Source organism: Aptenodytes patagonicus, chromosome 1 (genome assembly GCF_965638725.1).
Source record: "Aptenodytes patagonicus chromosome 1, bAptPat1.pri.cur, whole genome shotgun sequence".
In the NCBI taxonomy this organism is placed as follows: domain Eukaryota; kingdom Metazoa; phylum Chordata; class Aves; order Sphenisciformes; family Spheniscidae; genus Aptenodytes; species Aptenodytes patagonicus.
The window spans coordinates 71,855,559-71,876,943 of NC_134949.1; the positions used below are offsets into that span (position 1 = coordinate 71,855,559).

The following is a 21,385-nucleotide window of genomic DNA, read 5'->3' on the forward strand; positions in this document are numbered from 1 at the left end:
CAAGCAGAAAAGCCCAATACTTAGTTTACTACTGTATATTTATGGTTTGCATTGGGCTGGTTGCTGACACCCCTTTAAGAATGCATTGCAGCAGCTGGAAAAACTCAACGTGAGACTGAGAGCAAAGTGCAGGAGACGCAACCTACACATCTGGGGAGAAAGGTCAAAACTTGAGTTCAAAACAAATCTCATTAAGAGAGGAGCAAACACTATCACCTTCAGAGATTTGTGCCACAAGCTTCTCCCTGATGGCTATGTGGAACCAGCTGTCGGAGAAAGTGTATTGTTTAGAAGTCAATTGTCAGTTTAATTCATTCCAGTATCAAATAACACAAGCATGTTACATGGATGGCTTCTTTTAATGGACTAGTTTACCTAGTCTATGACCTGCTTGTGATTTCCTTGAATTTATTACACGACAGTTCTTGCTCTGAATGAGGTATTTGAGCAAGGAAAAAATACACATGCAATTTCACTGCTAGCACCTAATCACAGCCATGAGAGTATAAACACAATGTATAAAACACCTAGTCTTTTCTGATGCAGTGTGAAGACAATTTTAGTAACATCTTTCAATTCTGTGCCGTAGAATAATCTAACAATTTGGAACGAACCACTAGCTCGCTACTCCTGGGGAATGGGGCTGCTCCACGCTGTGTCACCCACTGGCAAACCCCCAGCACAGCCCTGGCTATTGGCGCCAACTGACGCTGCACGTCTGCCCCAAGCAGAGTTGCAGAAGACAGATGGAGAAGCCAATGCTAGAACAACTGATGACAGTACGAGCCAAAACCCATTTCAGATTAAAAGATCAGAAACTAAATAATGAAATAAAACCCGTAAGAATGTGTAGAGGGCATCTTCCCTTCCAGTTCAGTGAGAGATTTATCATGCAAATATAAAACAGTTAATTTCAGGAAGGAAATGAGTGAAAACAAAGAGATTATTTGACACAGGAAAAAAGGTGGTTGCAAGGAAGTTTTTGCTATCGGACAACCACATCAGAGATAGCGATGGCTCCAGTCTAGTTTCTAACTGAACTGTCTGTAACACCACTAAAACTCCAGCCTCCTTTCCCACTGGCACCGTGGTCAACCTTCTGCCTGATGACCAAAGGACTGAACAATCATGAACCACCTCAGCACTGGGACTCAAGAGAGAAACTTCATGCCATGACATATACGTGTGTGTGTATACACACACACATATACACATATGCACACACATTATTATAATTATTAGTAATAATTTTTTAGTCTTTACTGTGCTTGGAAGAAACTGAATTCAAGATCTTCACTTGTTGATACCCATGGATAGGTGCTTTAGTCCAAATGGCACTCCAAAGTCTTCCAAGAAAAGGAAGTTTGTCATGGACAAAGTTTGCTGCTAACTTTACATTGTCACATTTTATCGAAACAAAAAAAAAATGGTCCATTTTACTTTTACAGTAAAATTATATATAGTTTTTTCCAATATATTATAAGTGAATCTATTAAATATGAGCTTTATGTATTTACATAAATAAAATAGGTACATTTAATATACAAGTACATAATATAAAATATTTAAAAGTCTGCTTTATAGGCTTTCAGTCTCATGGATATAAAATAAAATACTTAAGTTAGCTATTAATTATAAATCAATGATAAATAAAATATTTTATAATAAGCATTTTCAACACATTTTAACAATTCCAGTATCACTCAACTGCTTCCCACCCCCCTTGGGACAGCATGCACAAAAATCACTAAGGGAGAAGAGACACATGCAGGATGCAGCGGAATTGCTAAAATTAAAAAAAATATAATTGCCCTGAATTTGAGAAAGGTTTTAGGTGTTTTCCTTGTTTTCTCCAGTTCGTACATTTGGCGATACTGACAGCCTAGCTCTTTATGCATACAAAACAGAGCAGAAGCAGTAAAATGTGCAAACTCCTCTCTAAAAGCTGTGCCAATATCTTTACTCGGAGCTCCAGGATAATTGGGTCTTCTACTTCACTCAGTTCCTGGCAACTGCAGCTATACTTTTGTGATATATCTACCAGCAATGGAAGTGAACCAAGATGAACAATTAATTTTACGGGAGCCACCACGCAGCAGTTATATGGTAAGCATTTTCAATTAGTACCTCAATTCAATTAAGTATTTCAGAAGTAAAAGGCTGTTTACCATTACATACCTCAAATTTACTCACTTCTCCCCATCTTCTACTGACATATGACTATCCCATAACATGTTTGATATGAAAAAAGTCAGAGAGGTATTACTTTAAAAGACCACAAAGATTAAAGGACATGGTTAAGACACTTACTGATACTGCAACGTTGTTCAAACCATGTACTCTTGAAAAATTATGATGATGATATAAAATGAAAAAGAAAAGCACAACGCTTTCATAACGTCTCATGAAGAAATAATCTGCTAAGAGTTTTTCGCAACGTCTCTTGCTGGTTTCTGTTACCACCTACTATTTCTGTCAACACCTGCAGTCAGTTTGTCAAGTGAACCCATACAGGATGCAGAAATCGCTGTTTAAAACAATCACTTCAGAATTCTCCTCAGTTGCAGTTCCTGCCTTTAATACTGTGTCAAGTGACTGACTTTTGTAGCATACCACTAAAAAAGATAAATTTAAACTCAGAATGATTCACATGCAACATAATTTTTAAATGACAAATGTTTCAAATGGTTTCTACTTCTGTCTTAGCTGATTTTTCTAGAAGTGGACAGTCACACTATTCTATCACAGTGCCTTCAGCCACCAAACCATGGCAGCTTTTTCACACCACTCCTCTTTTCAGAGGACACAAAGCTAGGAGACCTCCCATTTCCTTCTTAGGCTTTTAGCCTCATTAATTTCAAAGCAGTTTGAAAGCCAACAAGGCAACCAGTACAACAAATTTGTTCTCATGTGCTCACGGGTGAGTAACCAAACTCAAGGCCTGAAGGCTATGCTTCCAAGGGCAAAGTTAATGCTGTTCCAATGCCACAAAGCATGCTGCCATCACTCCCCCAACCCCTGAGGTCACTCCCAGCCATCACCCCACCCAAAATAGGAGGGAGGAAAGATTAGTTACTACTAAGGATGTTGCGGTTAACTAGCCACTGCTCTTTGAGCTTTCCAGTTTGTTAACCTGCAGAAGAGGTGGTAGATGCAAGAAGGGAGAGCAGGCTGAGGTGCGAGGGGTCCTGCATAGGACTGGGTTCTCACTGCAAACCTCGTTCTTCCAGTCTTATCAGTTGTACTGACTTTCAAAAGAGCATTTAACAACAGGCACAGATTTACACAGCAGAACATCTCTCAGCTTCACTGCCGCTTGTATTTCCATTACCAGCACAGCTATCAGCAGGATGTAGTCACAGTGGAGGTGGATGACCAGGAAACGGTGCAATTTGGCTGGCAAGGAAGATGACTACATTCTGCCTCCACAGTGATTTGGCCATGGGCTAGAGTAGCGTATACAGCCAAGACAAATACTAGCATCTGTAGTTGGTAAGTGCAAAAACATTTAGGCATTTACAAATAACATCACATTTGACAGTCACAAAGCCTGTCGAAAATAGCAGGCCAAATAGGGCTCCAAATCCGCTACATCAAATCTAACCTCCGTTAAATCCTTGTGTCAAACAAGAACAATATTGTAAATTCCTTTTCTGCTAGCAGGGGATAAAGGTGGGGAGGCAGGGGGAGACACAGGTCATGAATCAAACCTATAGCACAGCTAGATCCCTGAATGCCTTCTCCCTGGTACATACCTTAGCTATAGGATCACTCTTAGTTTTGTGATAAATGCTTTATACATTGCTGCCTTAAAAATTAGCAGGTGGGAGTTCTCTGCTTAGTAAACCATAAAAGCATTTTCTAGCTAACCTAGTTTTAGTAGGAATAAAATCACTTTGTTCTTTCATTTGTTTATACACACACACACGTATGTACATACAGTTTCAGATTTATATGCATAACATATTTTCACTATGACATCACAATCAGTACTTTAACAACAATTTTAACTTAAATGTTTAGAAACTTTATGCCACCTTACCATAAAGAGCTTTTGCACTTGATCTTGAATTCTGGTCCCTCTCCGCCTGAGCAAATGTTGGTGAACCATAGCCACTGGAAGAAAACATTTCTGGTTAACTTCTGCATAGATGTATTTGCCACACAGAAACAGGCACTGAAAAAAAAACATCCCCTTATGTAGGACTACACACACCTATGATGTTACTAATGGAGGTAATGATACTGGGTATTTCTTCCGCACCATGAATACAATGAAGCATGTTTCACTTAGGCTGGAAGCCCTTCTGAGCTATTTTTTGTTGCATTAATACAGTATCATGCACGATGGGGGTGCGGTATACACATAGATACTACCACAATGTAAGTAATCAATACTAATACTAATAATAATAATAAAGACTATGCCAAAGACTTGGTAGGATTTGGGGTTTTTTTCCTGCATACACGTGTTAATTGTTTTTAACAATTTTAACTGCTTTTCATAAAAGGACTATCATTGCCTACAACTAATGAAAAGGCAATCCAACATCCTTACAGTGTAACAACAAGAATGAGTCATATACAAACTCACTTTAAAGGGACAACAATATGAGAAGCAGATGACAGCACAGATGCCCTGCTCCATACACGAACACACGTTCTTTGGCATCAGATTAGGTCAATTCCCATTAGTGCTGCGAATGAGCCTAGTGCCATCCTTCTGACACCGGGAGCATTCTCTTATCTCAGACAAGGTAACGCTTTCAGGTAACAGTTGCTCACAGTCCTGTTTACTGGGAAACGGTACTTTCTCACAGATGGAAAGGGCAGCCTCATCTTTTATGCATAACAATGCATTCACTCAGAGCTAACCTTAAACATCTCAGGTATGTGAAGACCTCTCTGAGTAATGTAATAAGTATGTTACGGCTACAGCAATTTATTTTTCTGTTCCAGACGATTCCATTCAGTAATAAAGCTTTACCCTTACACTAATAACAAAATCAGTCAGATGATATCTGTCAGTTTGGTTACATGGTTTGGAAATCGCACATTCTTTTACAGAAACTGCCTTTGTATTATTCCTACGGGATCTAATAATTATAGCTCTATCAGAAATGAAAGCGTAAAGGAGAAAATATAACACTATTTTTTGTCCATAAAAGGAAAATCAAAGGCATAATCTTACTTCATTTGAGGAAAATAACTCCCATATCCACCAGGAGGGGTGTTTGATATATGTCCATTCATTCTTATCGTCACTTACTGAGAGAAACAATCTGGGAAAAGAAACAACAGCATATGAATTGAAGTCTCTTAAAAGATGAAGGTTTAATACAGATGTAATACAAACCTAATGAGAAAATTATGGTTGAAATGGGAAAGGAATTGCATCAACAAGCTCAACTGTTATTATTTGCATTGCGGTGATGCCTTAAAGACCTGTTATGGAACTTCCCCCAATTGCAATTTGGTAGTTATTGCTCCAAATAATTTATGATTTAGTGAATAAAGCCATTATTATTGATACAGTGGTCTTTAGGAATAGCTTTAGAAGTAAAAGGCTGACTAAACAAAGAACAACATCTACTGCAGAAGTGAACAAGATGTTCCAAATGGCAACTTTAATAGTCAAGCCTGCTTGATTTTAACCTCAATTCATTCTTTCAAATGAAACTTTTAAAATGACCTTTTGATACATATTCTATGAAACTTATCAGCTGAATTGTTAGAAAGATGCATTATCAAAACAAAACACAATTGTTAGCACAAAGGGAAACTTGGTTTGCTATTTTGGGACTAAAAAAAGCCTTTTTGTTTGGTTTTTTTTTTAAAGCAGCATTTAACATCCTGAAAGTTTGGCATGCCAAATGAAACCTCTTATATAACAGCGATACTGAAAAAGCTATGATGAAACAGTTAAAAGAATGTCTTCTCCCTTTAATAACATGCCCACTGAAGTATAAATTGACTCTGGAAAGTGACTTTCATAAGCCTGTAAACAATTAACAAATCTCTATTCAAATTTACCATGGGCAAATACTCTTTCATTTATACATATATGAACAACATATATTTGAATATTGGTCTACATCTCAGTCATTAAATAGAAAAAAGATTTCTTTTAACTCTGCAAAATAGTCAAAAGTACATCAGATAAAATTTGTGCCTAACAAAAGCGACAGTTCCAAAGTAAGCACAACCTGCTTTAGGTTGTGCTTACAACCACCTTACAACCAGCTTATCTTCTGAATCACTAAGTCAACTTACTGCCTCACTTCAACTGTTCTCTTCCTGTTTTACAAAGAAGCGGCAGCTGACTGACCTACAGTGCATACTGTATTTTGTATCCACTTATGTTCTGCTACTTTCCTCCTTCACGCAAAAATACAATCACAATCAAATTCTATTCTCAGCTCTCACGTCTTCTGTCATTTCAAGAGATGTACAAGCTCCTTTTGGTCTTCTATACTGAGAACAGAGTCATTTTTATACTTTTCTGAGGAACATCTGACATCTCCTACCTGCGATGCGGTTAGCAAAGCTAACTAGAACCGAGCTGCACTGATTACGTGCCAGATGTAATCAAGTGGAAGCGTGGTATTGCCTTTAGTGAGCACATACTTGGTAATTTGGCCTAGCATCTCTTTTTTTAAAGTTTTTCTTTTAAATCTTTGCTTGCTCCTTGCAAAAGGTCTTTATTGACATAGCCAGGTTTTACTTCCATTTCTCCTGCACATCCCCACAAATACATCACGTATCCAACTTGGTAGCCTGTTTGGCTGCTCTAAGCCACTTTTTATAGAGTGCAGTATTTAGCAGCTGTCTCCAATAAATTACTATCTGTGCCGAGTGCTGCTCAATTCATTAGCAATTACAACCCTTGGAAAGCATCCTGAAATAGTCTCATGACTTGAAAGAATAAAAATATTCATTTTCTCAGCAGAATTTGCCAGGTCACTGTGCACTCCTTGTTCCGTTTCAGCGACTGCGTGGACCGGAGCTACTCAGAGTGCACAGCTCATGCTGCCATTAAGCTCTTCAACACTTCCTATCAGCTACTGATTCTTATTGTCTGCAACCTTTGCTCAATTTTGCTACCCTGCTTAACAGTTTACCCTGTGATTGGCTTCCTAACAGTGACCAGATCCAAAAAACTCACACAAATTATGTCCATTGCTTTTCAGTATTCCCCCACTTCCTCTACTTTCCATACACGCTTTTATAAAGATATCACTTATTTAAGAATTCTATTTGCCGTATCCTTTTATCATTTGTGATTTTTTCATAGCCTTATTTATAACAAATTCTGCAACTATCTGCTTTAAAGTGAGATCTGGAAAAAAATTTGCTTTTAGACTCCCTCAAGATTATTTCACTCCTCTGACATCTTAATCTGACAAATACTTGATTTGTTATTTGTACTCCACTTTTATGAAAGTGGTAAACCAGATATTTTAAGTAGAAGGAATGTAATATATTAGAACTTAAAGCTTCAGTCTTTGAAGTTAGCATAACACACTGAGTTTTAAAGCAGCAATGAAGCTGAACAGCAGATTTTCACATTAGGGGAAGAAAACGTCTCATGACTAAATACTTGCCCACTGTACGGCATAACACCACTTAGAGTAAATATAAAAAGCTTTAAAATTATAATTTGAATCAAGTGATAATGAATATCTGAGGTCAGAAATTTTGTCTGTTTTTCAAAAAAATTCCAACAACCCAGCTTGTTCTGCCAAGTAAGCACAAAAGTTTCAGTGAGTTTTAGCTGTTATGCAAACAAAACACCGCTTGCTATTTGATAGTTGAGTAAAGCCAACAATATTTCCTGTTCCTTATGCAATTTTCCACTGTTAAAAAAAAATCAAATGCTTTTGAAATGCCAAGACAACTACTTTGACATGACAATTTCAAGAGGCTATGCAATGCTTCTATCCCTTGGTTCAAGAAAGCTCCCGAATATGAATACAAACAAACCTTTTACAGTCATTATTTATAATTAGGCCAAATATTTATAACAGCATCCCCAAAATTATCAGGCAATTTCATCTCTTTCAACCTAAATATTTCAGAAAAAAAAAACATTTTAGGAAAACACTTTAAAATTTTTATTAAGTGCATGATGGAGAGAAGGGGAAAAACATAAAAGGATAACAGAATGTGCAGTGCTTCGTTTATTATTCACTTATACAGCTTTCTCTGCTGTATTTCTCATCTCAATGCTCTTTCATCTCCTACAACCAGTCCTGCAGCAAAAGTCAACCCGTGCACACTGCGAAGCCATTGTCATCCAGGAGTCTATTAATAAACTCCACTTCCTCTTTAATCTTCCCTTTCACCTCGGCCCAGCAGTTCACAGCAACATACGCTGGTGTCCTAGACTTTAAGATAAACATCCTTCAAAATTAACTGTATGAACCCTTTTTAATAGGTCCTGAAGTTTCAGCAGTTTACTTGTGAATATGCTCAAGAATGGCCATGTCTTTCTCAGGATCTTGAAAAGACATCATGCCTACTCTGAACAAGAAATATGTAAAAACAGGAAAACAAAATAAGAATTTAAGAAGAAAAGAATAATAAGAAAAAAGCTAAAATAATATGAAATAATAAGAAAAATATTAAGATATTTATCTTTAAATATATTAAAGTAATATATTATTAAAAATAGTAAGAAAATAGTTATAAACAGGAAATTCCTAAAAACAAATAAATACTAAATTCTCTTCCCACAGTATCAGAGACTGAACAAAAAGAAATCCACCTAGGACTTCACTGCTGCCATCAGCTTTATTTTTGAAGGGACTCCAGCATATTGATACTAAGCAGCAATATAAATGGCAAGGGTCCAGCCTTTGTAACAAACCATTTCTGAGACAGATACACTTTGGTTCCTTGGCAGTCAACAGTTACAGCTGGTCTGATCCCAAACACGGGGAGTATTACACTGGTATACAACATGATTACATCAGTCATAAATATTCATGTAAAAAAATGCCCAAATACTAAAATATTCTTCGCCTTCCCCACCTTGTAGCCCAGCAGCCTAATGAAAGCAATGCAATCTGTGTGCAACAAGCAACTGAGCCATTGACAACTCACACGCCCTGCCATTTAATTTCCTAGTAGGAGTTTGAAGGTAACAAAATCCCTCAATTTATTTCAAAAAAAACCCTGAAATTCTAGAAGGGCAGAGCTATCACAGTAAAGAAAATGAGATATTCCAGAGACCAATGCTCTTTTCCACTCATCCTGAATCAGTCGGTCCCACCCAGCAACAGATCATAGTATCAGATGGAAAAAAGAACAGCAGCTTAAAGCCATGGGTATTTTAGAAACGATGCCGGGGGCAGGGAGGAGGAAGGGTTAAAGAGAGGAGGATGTAGGGGAAGGAAAAGGAAAGCCAAGAATGGCTGGAACAATAATTATCTACCGATTAAGAAAATGTTATTAGTAACAAGTCATTATTATCACATGCCCCCAAAAACCCCAAGAATTCTTCCTCAGCTAGATAGCAGGCACAGGCTGTAACTCCAGCCTAAACAAAAACAAGTGGACTATTACAAGGTAACACTTATCTGTAGCGGATCTGACAGTGCAGCAATGTCAGAAAAGGCTTTCTCCACCCTTTCCCTTTTTAAAAAATTACGGAACAACAAAAACAACAAAAAAAATCAGATGTATCCATGCTACACTGTAACTCACTATGCATTCAATAAAAGTGCCTCTTACTGCTATTCCACAGCATTCAGTACCGCTGTTCTACAGAATGTAGAAAAACTATTTAGCTTACTGCGTGACTTACTATTTTTCATTTGTTTCTTCTCGAACCTCACCCTGTTCACCCCCCCACACTTTCCTTCCTCATGCTAAAGTTTGAAATAGTTATTACTTTTAACCCCCTTGTTTCTCCACGCTGAGGTAATTTCTTTAGTTATTCCTTATGTTCTTGTATTTTGGTGTCTTCTCCTCTTGTGCCTACCTTGCTGTTCTGGCCCAACGCTCTCCTATTTGTATCTTCACTCCAGCCACAGATTTTACAAATGGGAAACTCGTGATAGAAATAGGTCCCACGGAGTCAGATGAAATGTTGCTGCTGCCCTTTGCTTTGGGACTTGTGTCAGACAACAACCAAGAGCAAACACGAGTTCTGCTGGCTGTTCAACATCTTGCCTCGAGATAAACACCAAGATGCACATGCATGCATACATAAGTATTACTTTGGAAATGATCAGTAGGAATTTGCCATCCTCAGTATGTTGGTATCAGAATTTCTCTGAGACAAACTGCTACCGGTCAGGCTGGCAGCAGCTTTGTACTGTAATGTTTTCCATTTTTTATTAAGGGGATTGGAGCATCCAAAGGCTGGTCAAAAAGATGACAGCAAAAATCACACAGAAAATTGAAAGCTAGACCCTACAAGTGATGCAGTTTCAAGACAAAACATTTGGACTTCGTTTACCACCGCCCTGGCTGTTGCCCCCTTTGCCTCTTTCAAGCCACTCTTTATTAATGACGGGGGGGCTGAAGCTTTCTGAGAAAGGAACTCCAGTATACACTCCTGTGTCCAAGCATCAGGACTTCAAGCAACCATGTTAATACAAAATAGCCACAATAAAATCATTTTGAAAGTGCTGTTACTTTCAGGTCTTCTCTGGGTTTAGAGCAGTTGTCCAGGACGGCCATTAGCGCTAATTACACTGCATCTTAGTTTATACAAATCCACGCTGAGTTGCATCCTGTGTTTAGATTTTAGCGCCTCCCCAAACAGCCCTTCTGCTGGATGTGACATTAGCTAACTGGGGTTCCTGCTAAAGAAGCCTGGGGCTGGGGAGGAAAGCACTGGATGTGCCCCCCTCTCCCCCCTGATTTTCACTCCTTATAGAAAGCTGAACTTAAACCCAGAATGTTATTTAGCTGTTTGTCTAAGGGGGCAGAGGGGTAGGAGCATTTCAAGACACTAATGGCTGTGACAGACAAATTAATACGGCTCTGGCCAGGCACCGCACGACAGGGCACACAGCACTGCCCAGGAGGAGGGGTTTGCAAGTGTATTCGCCTCCACAGAGCAGTGCAGCAGATGAGCTCAATCAACGCTGCTTTTTCCAGTTTCAAAAAGTGTTTTGATTTTCATTGACACTTTCTGAAATCTAATATTTTTCCTCAGTCCTTCAGTAGAAGGAGTACAATAAATTCATCAGCAGTATTCCTTTCAGCAGGAGGGATAGGATAAATTTATTAAGAAAATTTGGTGACATAATTATCAATCAAAGTAGGAGACTCAATATGTTAATGCAAGACCAGTCTTCAGAGCAAGAATTGTTAGCTAAAAGAAAAGCTTTCTGTTGGGAAAACTAGTAAGAGAAAAAATGTCCTTTAAATCTTCTTTTTCCTACTATGATATTTTCCAGCGACTCACTGTTAAGGAAATATTCTACCAATACAATTAAGATCAGTATCTTTTATTTTGAGAAAGTGGAGAAATATGAAGACCAACAGGAAGAACTGAATGAATAAACTTCAGATACATCTTGTTCATAGATTTAGCTCTTGCTGTTGCCACACTAATAAAGACCCTGCTTGAAAACAGGTTCTTATTCTGGCATGGCAACCTATTTCCATTCATTTCACTCAGGACTGGGCCATGATTTATAATTAACCGTATTGAAAGAAAATAAAACAGCTTTACAGATACAAAAGCTTCAAAGACTTAAAATCCCTATTGCAACAAAGGAACGTTAATAAACTTGCCAAGCACTAAAGCCACCACTCACTGCTATTTTTAATTAGAGAATTAACCACCTCATCTAAAGCAAGATGAGTATTAATTACCCAGATCAGGATAATTACGCAGACCTTGCAGAAAGTATCATCACAGCTGGAAGACCAGTATCTTGTATAAAACAAAAAAAGAAAGGAGGAAAAAAAAAAAACCAGAACAAAAAACCCTCCACACATACAGAAGAAGAGTCTAAAGAGGAGGTGTCTATGGCACATGAAAGAACTTGTAGAAGGAAGTAGAAAAAGGGGATTATAATGTACCATTAAAAATCAGCGTCTCCGCTAAGTCTACCTCAAGTATTTAAAGGGGATCAAAGCAGAAACTCTTCCAATGGAAGAGGTCACGGATTTAGAGAGCCACTGGCATACTGCACCGGAGCTTACTTTGGCACCTCATCTACAGCACCCCGGAATCCCTGTGCACCCATGTGGACTCACACAAAGGACACCGGGAAAACATTTCCCACGGGACAAGCCCCAGCACCACCCCTAACCTCTCCCTTCCAGTGTTCAAGGAACAGCTATAAGACAGTTGCAAGAGAGGAAGCTAAGAACTAAAATTCTATTTGCGTTTAATATTTATTGAAATTCAGAGCAGTGATTCTCAATTCATACTTGACTTTGAAGGCTACTGCTATTATTTCAGACCTGAGGAAGGGCCCAGGTGCCTGGAAAGCGTCGACTTTATTTTCCCCCCAAGTACAGTAGTGAGCTAGCAAAGGATACTATTTTTACTCACAAATCCTAATCCCAACATGGCTACAACAGTGCACTCAATATCTCCACCTGAAAAGAGATGTACAATAATTTGTTCTGGTTTGGGGTTTTGTTGTTTGCTTTTTAAAAAAAAAAAAACACAAAAACAAAACCAAAAAAAACCCCAAAAACTGACTGGTGAATACAGCTGACCTAGCACAGATACCACAGTTTTATTTCTCTTCTTCACACTCTGATTTTTTTCATTACTTCCTTTTATTCCTTATTACATCATACTTCAAACGAGATCATTAGCTTTCAGAAGAGGGCACTCCAGACACTGATTTGAAAATCAGCTTGCGGTGTACAACCAACAAGCCATCAATTTGACTTCAGAAATGAGAACTTATAAACAATATTACAATACTAGTGTGCATGTTTAGATGGGCCAGCAGAAAACTCAGCACTAAATAGTGTGCAAAGGTGCCTCTTTCCAGATGCCATATGAGCATGCTTCCCACCACCCTGAAGACACCACATGTCAAAAAGATAATGAAATTTGGACAAACTTTTCCCCTTCACGTTGAAAACAGGCTGTGAGTGTAGCTGATGAAATATTTCTGAACAGTTTCTTGCACTGAAGTGCTTGTGAAAATGTTAACAAATGATAAGACTTACTGTAGTGGTACTGTAAGTATATAAAAATGAACAAGACAATGTCTTTAGGTGTTGTCTGTTGTTTTAGATATAGTTTTCCTCTCAGTCTGGCCAAAAACTCCCAACGTAGTTAAAATACTGCTTGCTGCTGCAAGTTGACCAAATGAAACTGGCTTAACCACCTATCCACATCTACTTGCAAGCTTAATAGCTGTCTCATGACACACTGACGTTATTAAAATTGGCATGGTAGAGTCCACAACAAAAGCTGAACTGAAACTATATAATAACATACTCCAACCAGACCATTAAAATTAACATGAAGGAGGGGGAGGAAAAAGGACAGGAACACTCATCAATGCCTCTCTAATTTAGCTTAATAGAACTGTGGCAAGATCTAATTCTTGTTTTCACAAATTTACTTTCTTCAGTTTTGGTGAAGTTGCCGTATTAGCTTTTATCCTGTAGGCCTTGTAGCCAGACACTGACACAGTTATTGTGGTCTCAGACATGGCAACAGATGACTCCCATTGCAAGGCTTTCCTATTGCTCCCTACTTAAACTTTTACTCTAGCCCTATTTAAAGGGGAAAAAAAAAGCCAAACACAAAAAACCCACGCAGTTGATATCTATTCTTATTTATTCTTAACATGGTAGCACACAGAATAAATCAAGACAAAGGCCCATTTCCATTAAAATCCATCAGCTAGTTACTTAGAAGAACCAATTTCTAGGTTAGTAGTAGGTTACAATCTTGAATTAAACAAGACAAAAAAAGTTGAGTAGGAGGAACATCCACTGGTTTCCTGATTATCTTAAACACCCAAGCTCCATACTACTGTCAACCACCCTTTGATGGTATCCTTTGATGATATGGACCCAGCATCGTTTATAAAATCTTGATCTCTTCCACCAATAAAGTGCTCCGAATTCCAATTCACACAAGTCTGAAAAGCCTCAAACTTGACTATGGAAAGGGTTCATACTCTGTCTTACTGTAAGATTTACATTCTCTATAAGGTGCAAAAAAAAAAAAAAAAGGCAGTTTCCATGCAGTTCAGTGAAAACAGAGAAGGCTATGTTTAACGAAGGTGAACAAATATGTAAGATTTAAAAGTTATTGATCAGACCACAGCAAATTAGCAATGCTGAGCTGAAAGGTAAGCTCACAGTGGAGCTCAATAGCAAAACTAAAACTTTTCTTTTAAAACTTGAAATGAGCACGTTATTCTGGTAACGTTGATTAACTGTTCAAAATTCCCTATTAAGAAAGGCCTAAACCAAATAATGTGCAAACAAAGGCAGCAAATGAAGCTTCATAAGGCTGATATGCAAAAGCTCATGACTTTAGGTAACGTGATTTAAAACAAAAACCACCATCACAAGTTTTTGGGATTAAACAAGATTTTAATGCTAGAAAAGTTAGTAGAGTGTTCATATTCTCAGAAGTAATTTAAAGTATTCCCCCAATATTTTTTCAATGTACTTGCAACATCATGTATACATGAAAGAATTAAATTAACACGTGATACCTGGGAAGCATTTGAATTAATTCCAAATCTAGTCAGCATGTCTCCTAAAAGGGACCAGATTTTCACTTGTCACGCACACATAAAACACATAAGAAGTAGAATTTGTCCTCAGAGCTATGCAGTGTATAGCAGCAACATTGCCAGTACCTGTGAGTCAAACCTCTGTGCCCTAACTCGGCGCTGAGGTTTGACTCTGAAGCTGGTTTATAGACCTAACAACAGAAAACTCTATGTTATCTTTAAAACTTACCCTGTGTTACAGGAATCCTATTTCTTTCAAACTCAGGGGCCTAAGAAAATTACTTTAATCTACGGGGGAAAATGCTGCTCCTGGAAGTTGGTATCTAAGTTGCCATCCAGTCACTCAATCGATCACTACCCTCTTGTATTTTTCATTAGTAGTAGGAGACATTGTGAGAAGGGGCCTAGATCGTGTCCACATAGTAAGGTAACAACAAAAACAAAACCACAGGGACTCTGAAAATAAGGCAGAAGAGAGACAAGGCAGAAGAAAACAAAATTAATTTTTAAAGAAATTTTAAGCTATTTTAAGACCTAGCACCAGCAGTCACTGACTTTTACAAACCCTGTTCGGTTTTCCCATCTATGAAAGAAAGAACCCGTATCACCATCACTCAGGGGTGCTAAGTGAACCAATTGAGATATTCAATTTAATATTGTTAAAAATACAATTATTTCGTTGTCACTGGGAAAAAAAAATGTTTTTCAAGGGAACATTTTTCTTTTTTCCCTTCTACTTGAAATACCTCCTTAACACCAATCAGGTAATCTAAAATCATTTCCCACCCCACAGCAGAGTGGAGTAACGTAGAGATATGAGAAGAGCCGTGTGACTTGTTCGCTTGTACAGAACTGTGAAGCCAAATGGCCAGTCCCTCTATATCATACAGCATTTCCCTGGTGTTTTTCCTTCTGAACCATGAATTTGAAACAGTAAACTTCAAGGACAACTTTCCCTCACCTAGGATTAAAAACAGCATATGACTGCGCAGTAAGATGCATGACCTTGAACACAGCCTACGCAGTTCTTAGCACTTTCAGACACGCAATAACTCACCTGCATCCAAACATCAGCTGGAGATGCTTGTTTGGGTCACCAAAAATCTTGAGCATCAATTTTTGTTTGCATTAATGCACACATAACCCAAAGAGACTATGTTGCAATTCAGCGAGTAAACAAAAGGCACTATCTTAAAAACCTAAGCGTAACTGATCAGTCCACTCTGGGGCTACAATTATTCAGCACGAAGTGATTCAAGTGTAAAAGAACTTACTGAACTGAGGTCACAGATGAATGAAGTTACACCCCGCCGTGGTATTAACAGCCTACTTCGTAACTCAGCATTTGTATTGTGGAAGAAAAATAGACTGAACAATAACAGATTCCACAATTTGTGGGAAGAAAATTAATTCAAACTTTTGGCATTTCATGTTTCTGATTTTCTAGTTTCCATTATTATGTCTCTCGGTACAGATACAATTTTCTCCTCCATCAATCTGGGCCAAGCCCTTCCTCTACATGCATTACAAAAATGAAAACAGATATTCAACTAATGTCAAATTTTGGAAGTTTGTTTTTTTTTAAATTACCTGATCAAATGCAGAAACGTGAATTTTTTCCAAATCAATTAACAAATTCACATTTCCAAAAGCAGTCTCTGATGTGAATGCCCAGGCTTGGCAAGTTACAGGCTTGACTTTTAGAAGCAAAATTATACACTTTTCAAAATTTCAATGCCCTTATAATCACATACTAGGTTTCCAGCAAACATCCAGCGATTAAAGATGACAAAATTAGAAACCTTATAAAAGACAAATTATAATCAGTGCAAAATATTTTTGGCTCCAATTTCCTCTAATTGTGGAGCTTTAATTTTCACATATCACAAGAAAATTTTGCCCAGGAATTTGTCATTGCTGGTTGCCAAGCCAAATTTAACAAGCTATTACTAGAAAGGGATTCTGAAAGACTGCAACCAGGTATTTTATTGCAATTTGCTCATTCATTGAATTGAAAACGTTTTGCTGAGACCTTTCCAATGTCAATTTTTTTTTTTAAACTGATGTCAGATAAGTTCCCAATGGAAACCTCAGAGGAGCTCTACTTTTTGGAAAGTTCCCAGAGGTTTTGAAGGAAGCTAACTTTTAAAAATCTTCCAGAATATGGAATTACTGTTCTCCACTCAGTTCTTTTATTAGAAATAAGCATGTGTGAAATAAGTGTGGGTGGGAAGGTGGAGAGGAGAATGGGAAGGAGCTAAAAAAGCCATATGCGGAAATGCTTTTTGATCTTTTCCTGCTTGGAGGGGCGAGGGATGGGGTTGGGGATATCGGAGTGCACCATTCGTTTCCATGTACTTCAAGAATTGTTCTAGAGCTGATTCTAGTAATCTTAACATGACATAAGAAATACCTATCTAAAATCTTTTTTCAAAGATATGGTTACGCTCCTGAAGAGCTAAGAAAGAGTTAAATAATCTCTTTACCTTTCAAGATGAGTCACTACTTTATGGGGATCTTGCACAAATGATAGTCACTGGAGATACTATAGGTTGGTTGGAGTTTTCTTTGTTGTCTTTTTTTTTCCCCAAAAAAAAGCATATTTGGACCACTCTGTATCTCTTTGGTACTTCTAATACATGATACTGAACAGAACTGTCGAACTTCACAGGCTGCTCAACTTTCAATAGCAATGACACTACTGCAAAGTGAGTTACACCTTCAATTGGAATAAGAAGGATTACCCATGGAGATAGTCCTTAAAGCAATGAATGTTATCTAAGAACTATTTTCCATAAGGCCCTTATCCTCCTGGTTACACCCATGTGGCTAGAAAACACGTAGAGCCCTGCAAAAGACGCTAGAGAGAGGGCATCCACAGAAACATTTGGAAGGATGAAGGCCTATATAAATAGAGCTTTCTCCCACATTGCAGGCAACTGAGAAATCCTGTTTATTATAAAACTTCACCAGCTCCTCACCAATGATTAGATTTTCTTTATAAAGCTCTGAGTTGCCTACACTATTATACATTTTCTATTCTAAGAGATTGAGAAGGATAATTTTTCCTTTTCCAGAAGGCACACTAGATAAACTTTAAACTTGTACCCAGTTTCAAAGGAAAAATATTTGTCCTACACAAAGCCTCCATTCAGAGTCCCTGTTTTTACCACAGTAAGAAAAATAGCTGTGCCCTGGATAATTTGTTCATGTATGCCAATAAAAGCACATTGGATTAGAGCCAGCACTTCTAGCAAGGGCCCAAAGACTTCTGAAATCCTATGAAAAGCAGAACTCTTTTTCTCTACTTATCCTTTTTCTATTTGCTATTCCCAGTACTTATTACTTGTTTTCATTACATTTGTCTTTATATTACTGTGAGAAGCAAGAGGAAAATAAGACTACAGAGTAAAAGCAAAGCTTTTAAAGAAGCTTTTTTATGAAAAAAAGCTTTCAGATATCTTTATACAATGTTTAAAATGTTAAGCATGCACCCTTTTGAACTCCACTCTAATTAAAAATGATAAAAGAGACTAAAGTATATTCATGTTTTAGAGGTATAAAGAATATATATAATAGAGGTATAAACATCCTGACATAGATACTTAGGTACCTATGCTTTCATGCAGGACTCTGATCAAGATGCTTGCTGCTTAACCTAGGGCAGGCCTGTGGCAGAGCCAGGGTGTAAAAGAACCTGGAGAATATTCTTGGGAAGTTATTCAGATCATAGCAGGATTTACCATGCATATGTGCTTCCCCAAAACCCAATGTTTTTCTAAACAGTTTCACAAACAATCACAGAAAATAGAGCTGAAAAGGAAAGAAGTTCTCTCCCATCCTCGAGGCAGGAGCAACTGTGTCAAGGTACTTCCCAAAAGGTATTTGCCCAATCTCTTCCTTGGGCCACCAGTGAGAGAGGCTAAAACCCAAGCCTGAGGAAACCCAGGGGCTCATTAGCCTCACTCTGAAGAAGTTTTTCCTCAAGAAATAATCTAAATCCTTGTTGCCATTTAAACTCACTTGATATTGCTTCTATCCACAGCATACCCATGAAATACATTAGGTTCTTAATTTTAGAAAAAGAAAAAAAATGTAGCAACAACATGTATCCAATCAGTGTTAAAATGGGCTTATAAAAATATCCTGTTCTTCAGTCTTGTTTCATAAGAATAGTTAACACTGCTACCTCCTCTCTCTTTTATAACTTATCGCTCATATCAACACTGCAATAGGCCTGAAAGGATGTCGTCTCATGCATATCATCTCATATGTTTTTCCAGCTAAGCAATCCAAAGTAAGCAGACGTCAATTTCTATTTTCCCATAGGAGCCCACAAGGCAAATTTCAGGGGGAACAATATTACAGTTACTTCATCTATATATTATCTTTCATTATCTCAGTGTTTTTCTAAACCATATCCCCTTGCTTCTTCAACTTTGTATAACCTCTTCTCTTTCCTCATATTGTTTAATTCAGCCTTATGCTTTTCTCCTCTTTTTCCTTTTGTCATGCACATCTACAGCAGACTTTCTGAAACAAAGTAATTCATGAAAAATAATTCAACTGCAGCCTCAAAGTAGTTCTCGACGTTGCCCAAGGCCTTTAAGACAGGGACTCGGGCTTGCCATCCACATCATGACTGTCCTTCATCTCCTGTCTGATTGGGTTGGATGACCACTAAGATAATTAACACTGACGGTTGTAAATATTGTCTTTCCCAATGGAGGTAGCAAAAGCATTAGAGGTAGGTTTTTTTGTGAATAGATGCAGTAATTTATCCCAGCTACTGCTTTAAGCTTTCTGAAAACTCACAGTCATTCACAGACAGATTTAGGTGAAACGGCAGAAGAAATTACTGCTCTAATTGCCTATGCCCTCTTTCTGCCTTTACAAGGATGCAAAAACGTGACATAAAAATCTCAACTTCTCTCTGGGAGCCAGAGTTTGAAATCCAGCGCAGAAGAGTGAGCTGCAACTTACGAGGGTTGAGGTTACGGCCCAAATAAGATTTAGCACAGGGATAAGGCAGTTTACTGGGACAGCAGGAAGGTCATCAGATGCCCCATCTTTGTCCATCCACAAACAGCTTAGACAGTCCGCAGGCTACCCACACTTGGGTCACGTTTTAAAAAATTTCTTCACAAACCAAGGAGGTAGCCCTTAAGAGACTCCCTACCCCAAACTAGTACTTTGCAAAAAGCCTGCTGAATAGGGGCCTGTTCTCATGTTCCTCAGCCACTTTCTTACGTTCTAAGAAACACCTAAACAGCTTTTAAAATCACCTGTTCTCTCCAGACTTGCCTTTACTGCAACACCAGCTATCCGTACATTACTTCACCGACATGCCAACCCAGTTTTATTGCAAAGAGAGGCCACAACACCATGGAAAACCTCCACAGAGTGCAGTCATCAGTGCACACCAGTGAAGATTTTGCATCAGAGGCACCATGTCTCCTGCTGCTGCTGTCTGCAGCCGGACACTCTCTGCCAGACGGCAACACAGCAACAGCGTCTGGTGTTACTGAACCTCCTCCGGCCTGGTCTGAAATGCTACGTTTTGTCCCATTTCCACAAGCAAGTCAGACAGATGCAGCCTACTGCTCAAGTGAGACAAGCCTCCCTGGTCTGTGTGCCTATCACCCACCCCACAACAAAACGGCCCCAGGGCTTCAGCTGCTCAGGCGCAGCAGGACTTGGGTGAGGGCAGCCTTCAGTCATGCCTCTAGCTGGTATTTCAGCAGCAACCTGCCCCACATTGCGCTCAGCGCACTGTTCAGCCCTACAAAGTTGTTTTTGTAAATATCCAAGTAACAGCTGGTGACGGTCTGTAAAAACCTCTCCCAAGGCAGAGCTGCCCCACCACTCAGCACCACGCTTTTTTTCCCCTGACTTCACTCGCTACAGCTGCAAGACCCAGGCCCCCAGGCAGCCCCCCCGGCATGGGCCTGGCTCCGCAACCCATTGAGCCACCTTCTCCAGAAACAACCCTGTGGGCCACCCACTGCACCCACCCCGGGGACATCGCGCCTGTTTCCCTCGTCAGCCACGCAGGAGGGCCGGTGGGAGTGAAGCCACTAATTGGGATGTTGCATTGTGTGGCAGGAACAGAGAGGTCACCAGATCATTCGCTGCCCATGCATAACAAGGTCAATACTCCTAGCCAAAGGCATCGGCGCAATTAATATCTAGCCAAGCTGGCCAAGCCAACTACTTCAGTGCCCTTTGTCGAAGGGAAAACAGTATGGCTGGAGTCCAGAGCACTGAAGGTGACATTTAGGCAAAATACATATCCAAAAAAATTTTGCTTCTTTTGCCATTATTTGGCTTTATGACTCAGTTCTTCCGAGCATATGTAAATCTCAGCCAGTGCCAGCCTCTCAGGTGATGTTAATGGGAGATATATGCACACATTTTGTCTAAGCGAAGTTAGAAAAATGGAATGAGATCGCTTCTCTCATCAGATTGGGGAGGTCAAGGATTACAGAAATTAGAAAGGGAGAGGGCGATTGAGATTCAGCCCTTTTCCTGCTACAAGACCGTTCTCCTGGGCACTAGCTTTCTCATTTTACTGCTGGAGCAGCACCTCTTGAAAAATCTTACACCTAAAGGAAAAAAAATGCAGATGAGACATGAGAAAGTCCTTCTGCTAGCAGAAACGTAGTGCTGAGAGCACAACTGTGCTGCCCTTCCCC

The 21,385-nt window shown here is 38.9% G+C and overlaps 1 protein-coding gene across 3 annotated transcripts in view; it reads right to left on the bottom strand.

The window, feature by feature from the left end:
• Window positions 1-21,385, bottom strand: part of EPS8 (EGFR pathway substrate 8, signaling adaptor) — a 138,678-nt gene that overhangs the window by 51,509 nt on the left and 65,784 nt on the right. For all 3 annotated transcript variants that reach the window (XM_076342104.1, XM_076342112.1, XM_076342094.1), the window contains exons 3-4: window positions 5,192-5,282; window positions 4,043-4,116 (exon numbers count right to left, since the gene is read on the bottom strand). In XM_076342104.1, the coding sequence (XP_076198219.1) occupies window positions 4,043-4,116; window positions 5,192-5,253 (136 nt within the window). In that variant the 5' untranslated portion in view covers window positions 5,254-5,282. The remainder of the gene's footprint in view (window positions 1-4,042; window positions 4,117-5,191; window positions 5,283-21,385) is intronic.